Raw genomic sequence first — 13,479 nt, forward strand, 5'->3', positions numbered from 1 at the left:
TCAGAAATATTTCTAGTGGTGGGTTGCAGTTTTATCTCTTGAGTGGGATGAAGAAATGGAAAGATAATGAAGGATGTCAAAATCCAGAAAATGATGATTAATTCACTAGAATCAAGATTCAAAAAGGTTAGAATGATGAGTGGAAGCTAACAAGGTGAAAGTTAACATACAAATATCAATGTGTGTGTGTGTGCGCGCGCGTGCGCGCATGTATGAGAGAGAGAGAAAGAGAGAGAGAGAGAGAGAGAGAGAGAGACAGAGAGAGAACTTTGTTACTATTAAAAAATACCTGAGATGATCAATTTTTTAAAGGGGAAGGTATAAGCTGGGTGTGGTGGCACACACCTGGCAATCCCAGCAGCCGAGGACACTGAATGTAACATTAAAGCATTATGTGTGTGTGGCTGCTGAATTTGGCAGGTCAGATCCAATGGATAATAAAGACACTATCTTTTCACAAGAAAGCATTGATTTTAGTAACAATATGGAAGCAAGAGCAAAAGCAGAAAAAATAGATGAAAGAAAAAAAAAATACATCATCAGATTGGGGGAAACACCAGCACCCAAACTTATGTAGCTAAGGAGCCCCAGGGCAGCTTTTCGGGGTTCAGACTGGGAAGTCCCTGGCAGATCCTCCTCTCCAAAGTCTCATTCCCTGAGGGGCTCCTTAAATACAAGTTAGAACAAGGTAAGCTCCATTCTAACAAACTGAATGACCTGGTGACCCCCTCAATGACGCTTCATCCCCTCAAGGACTGGCCGGATCCCCAAAGGGAGGGAGTGATAGCCCTGAGATAAGTGAATGACTCTGAGTTCTTGTGAATGAACCAAACTCACTGAGAAGTCAGCATTTTTAGATGTTCCATCAAGGGTATGCTAAGGTCACAGCAGGCACATAGGAAAGATCTTTAATATTTTCCTTAGTCCTTTACTGAGGCAGGAGGATTCTAAGTTCAAAACCAGCCTCAAAACTTATTGAGGCCTAAGCAACTGAGATCCTGTCTCAAAAAATAAAATTTTAAAAAAGGGCTGGAGATGTGGCTGAATGGCTATGTTTACTGGGTTCAATCCCTGATACCAAAAAAAAAAAAAAAAAAGGTTTATCCTGGCTCACAGTTTTGGAGGTTTCTTTGCCTTTGAGCCTGTGGCAAGAAGGTACATCATGGATGCAGCACATGGTGGAGGAAGATGCTCACTTAAGGCAGCTGGGAATCAAAAGAGAAAAGAGCAAGGGATATGGTCCCACAGTCCTTGAGGGTATGCTCCTAGGACCTCCCTCTAAGGCCCCACCTTTTAAAGTTTCCCCCACCTCCCAACGGCACCAAGCTAGGGACTAAGCATTTAACACCGGGGGCCCTGGGGGGCCATCTAAGATTCAAACCACAGCAGTGCATGTGTGCACATTCTTTCATATTAAAAACATTTAGATTAACAGCATAAGTATAGGGTTCTAGGAATCTGACAATTCACTTGAAAAAGGCCTGGAGCTCTTGTTGATCACATACTTTATGTTCCAAAAGTGTAATATTTTTGCTAAAAGAGCTGATATAAAATGTTGATAGTATTTATTATAAAACAATAAAAATTACTTTTCTGGAGAAGAATACATCAGTAATGAGAATAAATGTCAGAATATTTCTAGAGTACTATTTTCTCGCTGGACTGCTGCCTAAGGGGCTAAAGCAGAGAAGGGAAAAGAGATACATGGCTGGAAGCCATGTCATTTGTGGAAGAGTCAAATAATTAATTCAATTGTACATATATTTAGTGCTTAGGACTTTAGTCAAGTTTTTCCCCAATATCTCATTACCTAACCTGATGAAATAAGGTATATTTCTCCTGGTAGAAAGAAAACTCAGCCTTTAAATATTCAAAATCTTTACTAAACTAAGAGAATTAAAGTAACTTGTTAAAAATAAGACAGAGGTAGAGAAGGAATTTGAACATAAGGGAAGTTTGATTTCATAATCTTTAAATTATAAATATGTAGGCTGGGGAAATAGCTCAGTTGGGAGAGTGCTTGCCTTGCATCCACAAGGCCCTGGGTTCAATACCCGGCACCACAAAAAAAAAAAAAAAAAAATATTCATATGTATATGAAAATGTATGTATAATTTTTCCTTTGTTAAGCAGTTTCACTTACCGAGTCTATCTGAAAAGATTCAATTAGAATAATCACAGTTGTATCTGAGCTTTTCTCAGGATGTCCTATTTAGCTTTGCAACTATAGGACTAGCACAACTCCTAAGACACATGTATTCAGTATCTGCTGAGTGAATTAGCCAACCCCTTTGCTTGTTTGTGCATCAGCTCACAGAGGAACATTAGATAAAATATACGTACATTCAAACAAGTGAGAAATATTTCTCTGCAAGTCTGTTTTCTTTATAGCATCCCATGTTACAATGTCTTTTCGGCCATCTGTCCCCCATACCCCCACCCCTGGCAACTCAATTTTCCTCTCCACCCATCTACTTTGTCCCATGGGTGAATAAGGCTTTCACTTCCACCTGTCCACTTGGCCTTCAGCCAGAATGAGTCTTCCTGCTCTTCATAATTGCTTGTCTTGATTGACAACCCAGGAACTAGGACAACAGATCATCATGATAGTAAAAACATATATCAGATTGTTTAGGAAGAGTAAGAAACAAAACAAAAGAATTCTGACTGCAGCAAGGAAACCACATTTAAAATATCTTTACTCATCCTCCACCAAATTTTGTTTTCCTACCTCATTATAGAAAGACTGTAGGAAGGGTACTGGTAGAAGAATAAATTATTTGTGCACGTAAATTAGCAAAACAAATTTCTTGGTACTCTAAAAGGTTTGAGAACATTCTAAAGTTAAACAAGATGATATCTAAAATCCAGGAAGAAAAATGTGAAGGAAGCAAAGCATGTTTAACATAGGGCTAATTCTAACGCAGGCCAAGAGTACAATTAAGATGCCAAGAAGAAAAGCAGGGTAAAGTTAATAGAGTTCAGTCCATTTTTTTCTAGCATCTATCTCTGTCTCTGAAATCGTACTGGCAATGTCAGCACTCCAGACAGCACACAGAAGGAATGCTCTCCACACCTTGCTATCCAAAGGTTATCCGGTAACCTGATCCTGCAGACTATAGGACAGAGAAAGAGGAGAAAAATCTGTTCACATTAAAAAGAGATATTTTAATTTATTAACATCTCACATAATAGTCACCATTTTATTTGTGTTAAGATAACCTTATTCCTGGACTCCAAAATGAACATTTTCAAGATCAAATGATTGTAGCACTTCCACTGGGTGGTATACACATTTCAAATACAAAATAGTACTGATACAATGGACACAATGAGAAAAAAAGGAAACTTTCCTGAATGATCTATACTCACTTCAGTATCCCAGGACCATGGGAAAGAAAACAATTTCTTAAAGTAGATGCTCTATAAGTAGGGAAATAAGAAAAACAAGATTCTGCAAAAATGAAAATGCTTTTAGGAGAATAAGAAGGCCAACGATTATCTCATAACCCATTAAAAGCATAAAATTTATCTGAAAATGGATTTTTTGCTTTTCCAATGGTGACTTTACCAGGGTACTAAACTGAGGTTTACAAAATGCTGTTAGGAAGAAACATTATAGTACAGGATCAAACAAAGAGGTAGGTTGATTTGGTGACTTGCGACCCAATAAATGCCACATACAGAACTGCCAGATAGTAAAGAATCTATGGTCCTTTCAAGACCTCAGTTCTATACCTACAGTTTAGTGAATTTCAGATCGTGCCTGTAGATGGAAAGGTGGGGGGAATACAACAAAGATTTCCAGACCTTGGGTGTTTAAAGGGCCTTCACACAGTAAATCACCCTACTGCTGTCCTGTTTTCTCCCCAGCCAGACTGAAATAATACAGCACCAGCAGAGGTGTGAATTACCCCCATTCATCTTAATGGAGTGTTAACTTCAAAGGCTTGTTTTAACCATTTAAATGCTAAGCTTATGAGTAAACATTCTGTTAAAAAATGTATAATTTAAACATTGAACATATGAAAGTAATTTATAGTCTTGGTATTTTGTCTTTTAATCTAGCAAACAAGTTTCCGAATGTTAGAAAAGTATGTAATTTGTGCTTTACTTAGTTTTATTTTAAATAGTTATTACCTAATAAATTATGAACATTAAGCCTATAGAAGGTCCATATTTCCAGAAGAAAGGCTGAGGGGCACTTGAACAAGGTGTCTTGGTAATACCAGTGAAGGGCACACTGCTTTCACCAGTCACCCTCCAAGCTCACAGAGAATATTGTGGCAATTAGATAAGACAGAATATTAAAGTAAAATGGAAATGAACACCTCTAAGAGTCATTTCTCTTGATATTAACTAAGCTTTGTGCAGAGCGTTCCACAGGTTATTAGCCCCTTGTACCAAACCTTCCACCACACTATCTCGAGAGAGACAGGACAAATGTATTAATTGATGCACAGCTGTCATCACACTTAAGATTTGCCCCCCCCCCCCGGGGGGGAGGACCCTTTGCATCTGTTGTGGATTTAGTTGGGTTTTTTTGGGGGGATATTACTGGAGTTAGATTTATTTAAGCAGCTGAGCACCTATGTCTTCTTGGAACCATAAACAGAAAAAGTGGGTACAAGTAGCAACCTATCAGACTGATGGGTGCTGAAGCTTCATGGGAGGCCTGGCCTGGCTGTGCCCCTGGGACTGTGCTAAGTGCCTGGTTTCAGGAAGGCATTAGGATGAGAGTACAGCTGGGGTGGAACTGTGGGAAAGCACTAAAAAAGAGTGCTTTAGGAGCTGGCTCTCCTGTGAGTGAAGGCTAGGAAAAGATTCTGAATATAATAGTTGTACAAGATGAGCTGGTTCCCCTGTGAGTGAAGACTAGAAAAAGATTCTGAATAGTTGTACAAGATGTGAGGTGAAAAATTCAAGATGTGTTTCTATGTTCTTGGTTCAAAGTAATTTAATTTTACAGGTACAGACAAAAGGTCAGAGAAAGGGGACAAACATCTAGTCTACTGAGAAGACCATTTTGGTCTGCATCTAGTATGTAGAAGGATATTTACCCCTCTCAATACCACCCTCTGTAATAGGCATTAACTCTATAGATTTGAGAGTGGAGGCGTAAAGAGGTTAGGTAGTGTGTCTTCATTGAGATCTGAAGCCAAATCTTCCCTTCTCAAAAGCTTTGCCTTTTCCCATTACACCATATGTTCTCAAGTTGCCAATGCAGTATCTCTGAGCTTCTCTTTGAAAGGCTCAGTTGTCAACTTTGCAGCCTATTTTCTAGGTTGGAAGAAAGAGGGCACCTGCAAAAGTGTGCATTTCCTTATATGCAAATTGGTACTTTGCATGCAATTCCCTACTTTACATGTGGACTGGGATAGGATTACATTTTCAGTGATACACCCTGGCTTCCATAAACTGCTAAACATGTGTCAGCAAAGCCCTAGATTCTGGCTTCCAACCAGATATTAGTCATGTCAATGGGAAAACTGCAATGATTTACAACATACAAACAAAACATAATCCAAATGATCAGTATTTGTTTCTGTTTGTCAAGTAGAATGTTACATGTTTTAATGACAAACTGATAAAGAACTTTCCAATACATATAACAGAGGAAAATCTCAAAAGCTTTTGGATAAGGTTTGGAGGTAGGGCAAAATAAAAAGTGGAAAAATCTAACATTCACCCATAAACTAAGAATCAACATTGTATATAAACTCAATATACTTATTTCTTAAAAACAAACTAATATTGACTCAATATATTTAAGAACATTAAAAACTTCTGCTCTGTGAAAGATACTCTTAGGTGAATTAAAAGGAAAGCCACAAAGTAAGAGAAAATCTCTGCAAAACAATTATCTCACAAAGGACAGGCATCCAAAATATACAGAGAATGCGTAAAAGTCAACAATAAGAAAACAATCCAATTAAAAAACAGGCCTAAGAGTTGAAGGGATACTTCAAAGAAAACATGCTAAGGTCAAATAAGCAATATGATCAGATGCTCAACATATGTCCTTAGGAAACTGCAAATTTTAAAAAATGATATAACACTATACACCTATTAACATGACAAAAACTCAAAACAATGACAATACCAAATGCTGGGCATGGATGGGGAGTAACAGAACCTCTCATTCATCGCTGGCAAGAATGCAAAATCTTACAAACACTTTGGAAGGCAACTGGTGGTTTCTTAAAAAACTGAACAGGAACCTGGGTGTGCACCTCAGTGGTAAAGCTCTTGCTTAGCATGCATGAGGTCCTAGGTTCAATTCCTAGCACCACAAGAACAAAAAAACAAGAACAAAAGAACACAAAACTAAATAGCCTCTTACCATTGAATGTAGCAATTGTGGTCCTTGGTACTTACCCCCCAGAGCTAAAAACATGTCCACATAAAAACCTGTACCACAAAGATTTACAGCAGCTTTATTCACATTTACCAAACTTGGAAGCAATCAAAAGGTCTTTCAACAAGTGAAGGGATTAAACAAACTGTTGTATGTACATACAATGGAATATTATTCAGAATTAAAAAAAAGATGAACTATCAAGTTATGAGAAGATACGGAATTAACTTAATTGTATATAGTTAAATGAAAGAAGTCAGTCTGAAAAGGACACATACTACTATATGATCCCAACCAGATGGTATTCTGGAAAGGGCAAAACTACGGAGACAGTAAAAAGACGATAGAGACAGTGGTTGCTAGCGGCTTCCAAGAATGAGCCCTAAGGTAAACTACCGACTTTATAGTTAATAACAATGTTTCAAAATGGGCTCATTAAGTGTAACAAATGTATTACATTAATATGCGATGTTAATAATAGGAAAAACTGCTTAATAATTCTGAAGACACAAAACTACTCTAAAAAATGAAGTCCAGTGATTTTTAAAAAGTCCCAAGTAAACAAAACATTGACTCAAAATAGTTAAGAGCATTTTGAGTTTGTTTCTTATTTTGATTAAACTGCTATATTCCTACTTTCCCCTATACACTGCCATTATGCTCTGCTTTTCTGTTAATGATTTCCATAAAAGTGTATTTTTTCATCCAAGTGGCTTCCAGAGTTATTCCTTCTGGCTTATGTAGGTGAATTATTCTTCATAAGAAGTAGGAAAATACTTTTCATTTATTAATCCAGTCAAACACAATGAGTGCTAAACTAAAATTCCCAAGCAAAATTCCAGAGATGAGCAAAACAAAAGCCTGTGGAAATAAAAAAAGATAAAAGAACAATTAAAAGTATTTCATAAACCTCCATCCTTCCCAATAGTGTCTTTTATATTTGACATATTTGATATATATAAAATAATATCAAATGACAAATTATTTCTTAAAAAAGAAGTCTTAAAAGAAACAAATAAAAACAACTTACCCCAAGCTTTTTCCATGAAAGAAAATCCTCTCTGCTAAGTTTAAGGTAAAATAATCCTGGGAATACAAAAATCAAACATGTTGATGTACTGGCACCTATAAGTAGGAAGGGAGAAAAAAAAAAGTTGTTGGATTCAGATGTGAGTTGGAGTAACAATTTTATCCATCTTATTATGCGGATTTTTTGGAAATGGAAAACTTACCAACTACACCAAAAACATTTCTAATGTCAGGAACATAAATTGCAAGTAAAAGAATGATGATATTGAGTACCAGAGTGATCAAAGAATGGAGAATCCATGAGAATGGAAAATTAGAGAAAAACATCATCATTAAAGCTTTTCTGGCCTGTATAAGAGAAAAGGAAACAGACTTAAGCAAAGAGGAAGCATCAAAGGCAAAATATTTGCTTAGCAAAGCACATGTATAGTAACCATAATATTCTTGTCCCCAAACCATTTAGATTCCAAAACTATAGCATAAATTATTAAAGTTTTCATACATATAAACTGTTTATTACCTAAAACTTTCTACATGAGCTCATAACAATTATTTTGCTTTAGAACTAGAGAAAATTTTCCACAGGCATTTTTTTTAGGTTGTATAATTTTAAAAAATTACCAACAATAACACTGTGTGATGAGATCTCAAAGAACCATTTTCACTAAAGTCAAGAGAAAAAAAATGATTTAAAACAGAAAAAGTTCTTATGTCATGAAAAAGAAATACCACTTACTACTTTAGCTTATATTATCTGTTTCACACATGTAAATATGAATAATTGTTCATTACACAGCCCATAGCTAGGCAGGCGGTCACATTCCACGAAAGGGTATCCAACCCCTGGTGCACTCTTGGCACTGCAGGATGCATAGGGAGGGACAAACAATCTTGAAGTCTCACTTCTTAAAAAATTCACTGTAAGATTCAAGACATCCATCCATGCAGAGGCAGTTTTATGCAAAGCTTTTGTTTTCACTTCCTCAGAAATTCTTAAGATTCTTAGGTATAGCAACTAGATGCAGAATGAAAATCTATTCTGCCCTTTAAGTTATAATTCTAGAGCAAATAAAATATTTTGAGTAAGATTAAACTAGCATGTCTATGTTAAAATAAAACTACAGTAAACCAGTAGGAGCTTATTTTTGCTGACTTGACTTTTTCCTCTTTCATGCATATTCTTTTGAAAGTAGAATACAGAAAGGGGGGAGCAAAACTTTAGAACTACAGTCTCTAAATTGGAAACAATGCTGTGGGAGAACGTAAATCTAAACTAAATCTCAGAAAGCACAAATTAGCTTAGTGGTTCACTGTTATTTTTGTGCTTTCATGGGGCCATATGCAAGTATGAGGTCTTTGATCAATTACTTGACAAATGAATAAGATATACAAGACTAGACGTGATTCAAAGGTTCTAGTCTGCAAAGAATTAGTGTTGCCATATTAGGGAGCCACTACACTAAGCAACAAAATCTTTAAGCATACTTACAGGGAAGTGGATTAGAGGGACTGTCAAAAGCACAGCAAATAGTATGCATAACTTCACAGTCATGACAACAACATCATGTGGCAAGTATTTACTATAACCTTGTAGTAATTCTGACTCCACTTTGTCTGTAAATTAAAAAAACAATATTAAGATCACATTATAAACTATGTTCTAAGATGTCAATAATAGCAAAATCATTTTCTGTTGCGCTAATGGATCCTAATAGATTTAGATTCCCATTACCAAATCCATCTCTGGCCTTTTCCCTATTCCATGAAATATGATGACATTAAATATATTCTTGAAACCTACATTCTTTTTTTTTTTTTAATGAAATTTGAAACCAGGACAGACAACACCTACAAAATTAACGTGTGTTTAAAAATATCTCTTTAGAACTTTTCTACCATCTGAGGGTTTTGTTGTTTTCTTATAAAGTTGCTTTCCCACGTATTCTTGAGTTTGGTCCCTATACCAATATAAGTAGGTAAGCTTAAAACTGTAAATCACTTGCCTGAGATTACATAATACAAGGAGCCGAGCTGGCAGAGTTACACATCCAATGTTTTGGGGGGTGCCCAAACTGATACCTACACATCAAAACCATGATATTTTCTCATATCTCACAGTGTTCTGTGTATATTACCAGTTTTGTCAACATTTCATCTGCAGATTCATCCCTGGTAGAAGAATGAAGTGTTAGGGAAACGGCTGCTTGGAAGCCAGGGCAGCAGTCAGGCTTTTTGCCTCACGGTGTTCCCCCATACTCACACTGTCTCCCCTTACCCCAGGTCAGCTGAAGAAGAGTGTGGGTGTTCAAGAATAGTTCCATTTCAGTACCAGTGGGCAAAGACTGGTTAGTACTTGAAACAGAATGGTACATACATGCCTGTAATCTCAGGGGATCAGGAGGCTAAGGCAGGAGGATTGCAAGTTCAAAGCCAGTTTCAGCAATTTAGCAAGGCCCGAGGCAACTTAGCCAGACCTTGTCTCAAAATAAAACATAAAAAGGGCTGGGGGTGTGGCTCAGTAGTTACCACCCCGGGGTTCAATCCCTAGTAACCAACCCCCACCCTCCAAAAAAACCGAAAAAACAAAAAGCAAAACAAATAAACAAAAACACCCCAAAATCAGAATGGTGCTTTTTAATTTGAGAGTACAAATCTGCTTTGGGGCAGATTTTTTTTTTTAAAGAGGTTTATTTAGTTCACAGTTTTGGAGGCTGAAAGTCCACACAGTATCTGGTGAGGGACTCCTTGACTATATTACTTCATAGTGGATGGCACCACAGTGCTGGGGTGTGTGACAGTGGGGAGAAATCAAGTCAACTGACAGGAAGCCAAAGAACAATTTAGGGGTCAGGCTGAGGCCTTTATAGCAACTTAATCTTATAAGAACTCATTTCGGAAGACCAGCATTTCCTTCCAAGGGCAGGGTCGTCAGTGACCCAAGGACCTCTCAGTAGGCCCCACCTCTTAAAGGTTCCATCACTTCCCACATCACCACATTGGGGACTAAACTTCTCACACATGAAAGCCTGGAGGGCAAACCACATTCAAACCATAACAGGCATACAGTATTCTATCAGCTGAAAGGACCAGGTAAAGAGATCACTCCAAATTACCAACATGGACAGGTTTCTGAGTCTCTAGTGCTTGTGAGTTACCAAGGACAGTGATGGAAAAAGCTGCCCTGCCCCTTTCTCTCTACTTCTCCTTCACTCTGCAAGCAAAACAAAACAAAGCAAAGTCCTTCTCACCAAGAATGAAGGGTATAAGAAACTTCATAGCAAGATCTTGTTTCTCAAAGGCCAAGTCCAGTAAGGCTTCCAGGAGGGAACAGAACCAGGTATATCACAGGAGTGGGGAGAACAGAATGAAAGGTAGCGGCTTGGAAGGAATCTTGATGGTCTACTTTCTCAGGGACCCTAAGTCTTTTTGTTTTTTTCCCCCAGTACTGGGGAGTGATGCTAGGCAAGTGCTGTACCACAGGGCTACGTCCCCTCTGCCCCTTTTTATTTTGAGACAGGGTCTTGCTAAGTTGCTGAGGCTGGCTTCAAATTTGTGATCCTACTGCCTCAGGAGTCTCAGATCAGCAAAAAAGATCTCTGAGAGAAAAACAGGTCTCAAAAATGGAAGTAAAGTTAAAAGTAAAGTTGTAGGCCCTGTTATGGTTTGGATGTGAAGTGTTTTGGGACAGAATTTTAAAAAAATCAAATATAACTGTTTTCAAGGACCTCACACTGTAAAGGGGGGAGAAAGACAAATATACATAGACATAATACAAAGTGTATACACACATAAGTACACATAAGTGGTAGAAGGTTCAAACAAAGAGCTATGGTGATTCTAAAGTAAGACCACAGAGCAATGTTCAAATTTCACCACTTATTAGAGGCTTCTCTGAGTCTCAGTTCTTGCATCTTTAAAATGGGGACAATAATACATTACTAGTCAATGTCTGTGTGCTGGCATTCAAAGCTGTGAGAAAAGAGATTCTCTAGAAGCAAGAAGCAGCACAAGTGGAAGTCTTGAAGTAGCAAAGGGAATGTATACCTGAGAAAATGAGAAGTCCAGTTAGTACTGTAGTCGCTGAAATATAACGTGCAGGAGTATAGACAGGGTAGTGGGAGACAGGGCTGGAAATGCATTAAAGACTTAGGAATACAGTTTTGTGTAGGGTTTAGCCCAATCTGGCATGTTACAGTCTTGCAGTACTGACTCAGGAAGAAGACTGTATTGTGATCTGAACTGAGTTTAAGTACTGACTGGAAGAAAAAAACAAAACAAAACAGGGGTAATAGAAGGATACTGTCATAACCACTGAGAGGTAATGAGAATCTGAACCAGACTGGTGATAATGGAAATAGGAAAGAAATGAGTTTTCTAAAGTATTATAGAAAAAAATTACACAATGTGGGACTTAAGTAGGAGACTAAGAAGAGCCAGGAAATCTGGATTTTATTTCCAAATCTGTGAGATACTTGGGAGTTTTTTGGGAAATATGGCAAACTATTTTATTCCCATTTTCTGAATCATAAAATAAGCTATTAACACTTCTTGCTTAACAACCTCATAGACTTTAAAAGGTCTGCTTATTATGCAATATTTGGGCAGTGGCTTGGCTCACGAGAGAACACTTTTCCTCATCACATAATGCTTTAACATCTGTAATTAGAGTCAATATTATTAATTTTTGTATATACTTATAGGTCCCTTTAATCTTACAAAAATTTGATATTAACTAAGTCTTGGGAGTTCTGGATAAAAGGATTCCAAGTAGCTCCACAAGCCTGAAGAACTAGATTATTACAAATTCAAAATATATGTCACATGTCCACTTTCTACTTTCCCAGGATGAAAACCTTTCTTCTGAGTCAGTCATTCTGTGTTCTTAGCTGAGCTGTAACATATGTAAGGGATAGAGTATAACAGGCTTCTCTGGATTCCAATAAATCTTCACAAATCTCAGAAAGGACCTGCTGGCGATCTCTGCAAGTTCTATCTGCTATTAAAGTCAAGAGGCTGTCCTGTTTAACACACACTGTCAAACAGGGTCTGAAGCTTATTAAGATTATCATGAAGTAGCAGAAAGAATACTGGATTAGCATTCAGGAAACCTGCCTTTAATTCTGTGACAGGTCACTTCATCACTCTGGGCTTTAGCTGCTCATCTAAAAAAAAAAAAAAAAATGAATCTAATGATTTAACTCCAGGCTAAATAAGATCTCAGGCTCAATTAGCAATTTCTATCCATAAGACAGAGAGCCCTTGCTGACACATAAAAGGTTTTTCTTGCTTATGACTAATAATATGAAAAAGAACCACTGTAAAGACTAAAGCAGTTTCTGTATCTTTCTGACTGGAGAGGAGTCATTTTTTTGTTTTTTTGATACTAAGGATTGAACCCAGGGGTGCTTTACCACTGAAATAGTTCCCAAGTTCTTTTTAATTTTTATTTTGCGACAGGGTCTCACCAAGTTGCTGAGGGTCTTACTAAATTGCTGAGGCAATTTATAATCCTGAGTTGCTGGGATTATAGGTGTACACCACTGTATCTGGCAAGAAATTACTTTTATATCATTGCATCTGTCTATACATATAGTTACCTGTCTTCTTATCTATCATCTACCTATCTACAGTGTGATTTTTCTTAGAGGTATATTTCTCCATTATATAAAATTTGGATACACTGAGGAATTTGCATTACAGGATGGGATTAAGTCAGAGACAACAAACATTTTATCTGATAATAAAGCAAATCCTTACCTAGTAAGCATTTCATTTACATGATGAAATCCTTTAGGTTTTGTTTTTAAGCAACAATAATGGATGGATGAATGATGATGAAGGGAAAGGGAAAGGGAGAAGAGGAAGAGAGGGAAATTTTTATATATGTGGATGCTTGGAGTTTAAGTGAGCCAGGTTTTCCCAAAAGTTCACTTAATAAAAACTTGGGATGAAGGAGGGTTCTACAGCATAATCTTTGAGGAGGCAGCACAGTTAATAAAAGCACTGGATATAGAGAGAAACAAAATTGTCAAATCTTGACTCCATTATTCATTAGTTACAGTTACTGACCTAATTACTCAACCTAAATGAAC

The 13,479-nt window shown here is 37.2% G+C and overlaps 1 protein-coding gene across 3 annotated transcripts in view; it reads right to left on the reverse strand.

The window, feature by feature from the left end:
* Positions 1–6,412: 6,412 nt before the first annotated feature.
* SLC38A6 (solute carrier family 38 member 6) overlaps positions 6,413–13,479 on the reverse strand; it is a 62,332-nt gene continuing 55,265 nt past the window's right edge. For all 3 annotated transcript variants that reach the window (XM_079125835.1, XM_079125834.1, XM_079125833.1), the window contains 4 exons: positions 8,877–9,001; positions 7,591–7,735; positions 7,389–7,483; positions 6,413–7,219 (listed from right to left, as the gene is read on the reverse strand). In XM_079125835.1, coding sequence (XP_078981961.1) covers positions 7,139–7,219; positions 7,389–7,483; positions 7,591–7,735; positions 8,877–9,001 — 446 coding nt within the window. In that variant the 3' untranslated portion in view covers positions 6,413–7,138. The remainder of the gene's footprint in view (positions 7,220–7,388; positions 7,484–7,590; positions 7,736–8,876; positions 9,002–13,479) is intronic.

The sequence above is a fragment of the Sciurus vulgaris genome, assembly GCF_902686455.1.
Source record: "Sciurus vulgaris genome assembly, chromosome: 2".
Lineage (NCBI taxonomy): Eukaryota > Metazoa > Chordata > Mammalia > Rodentia > Sciuridae > Sciurus > Sciurus vulgaris.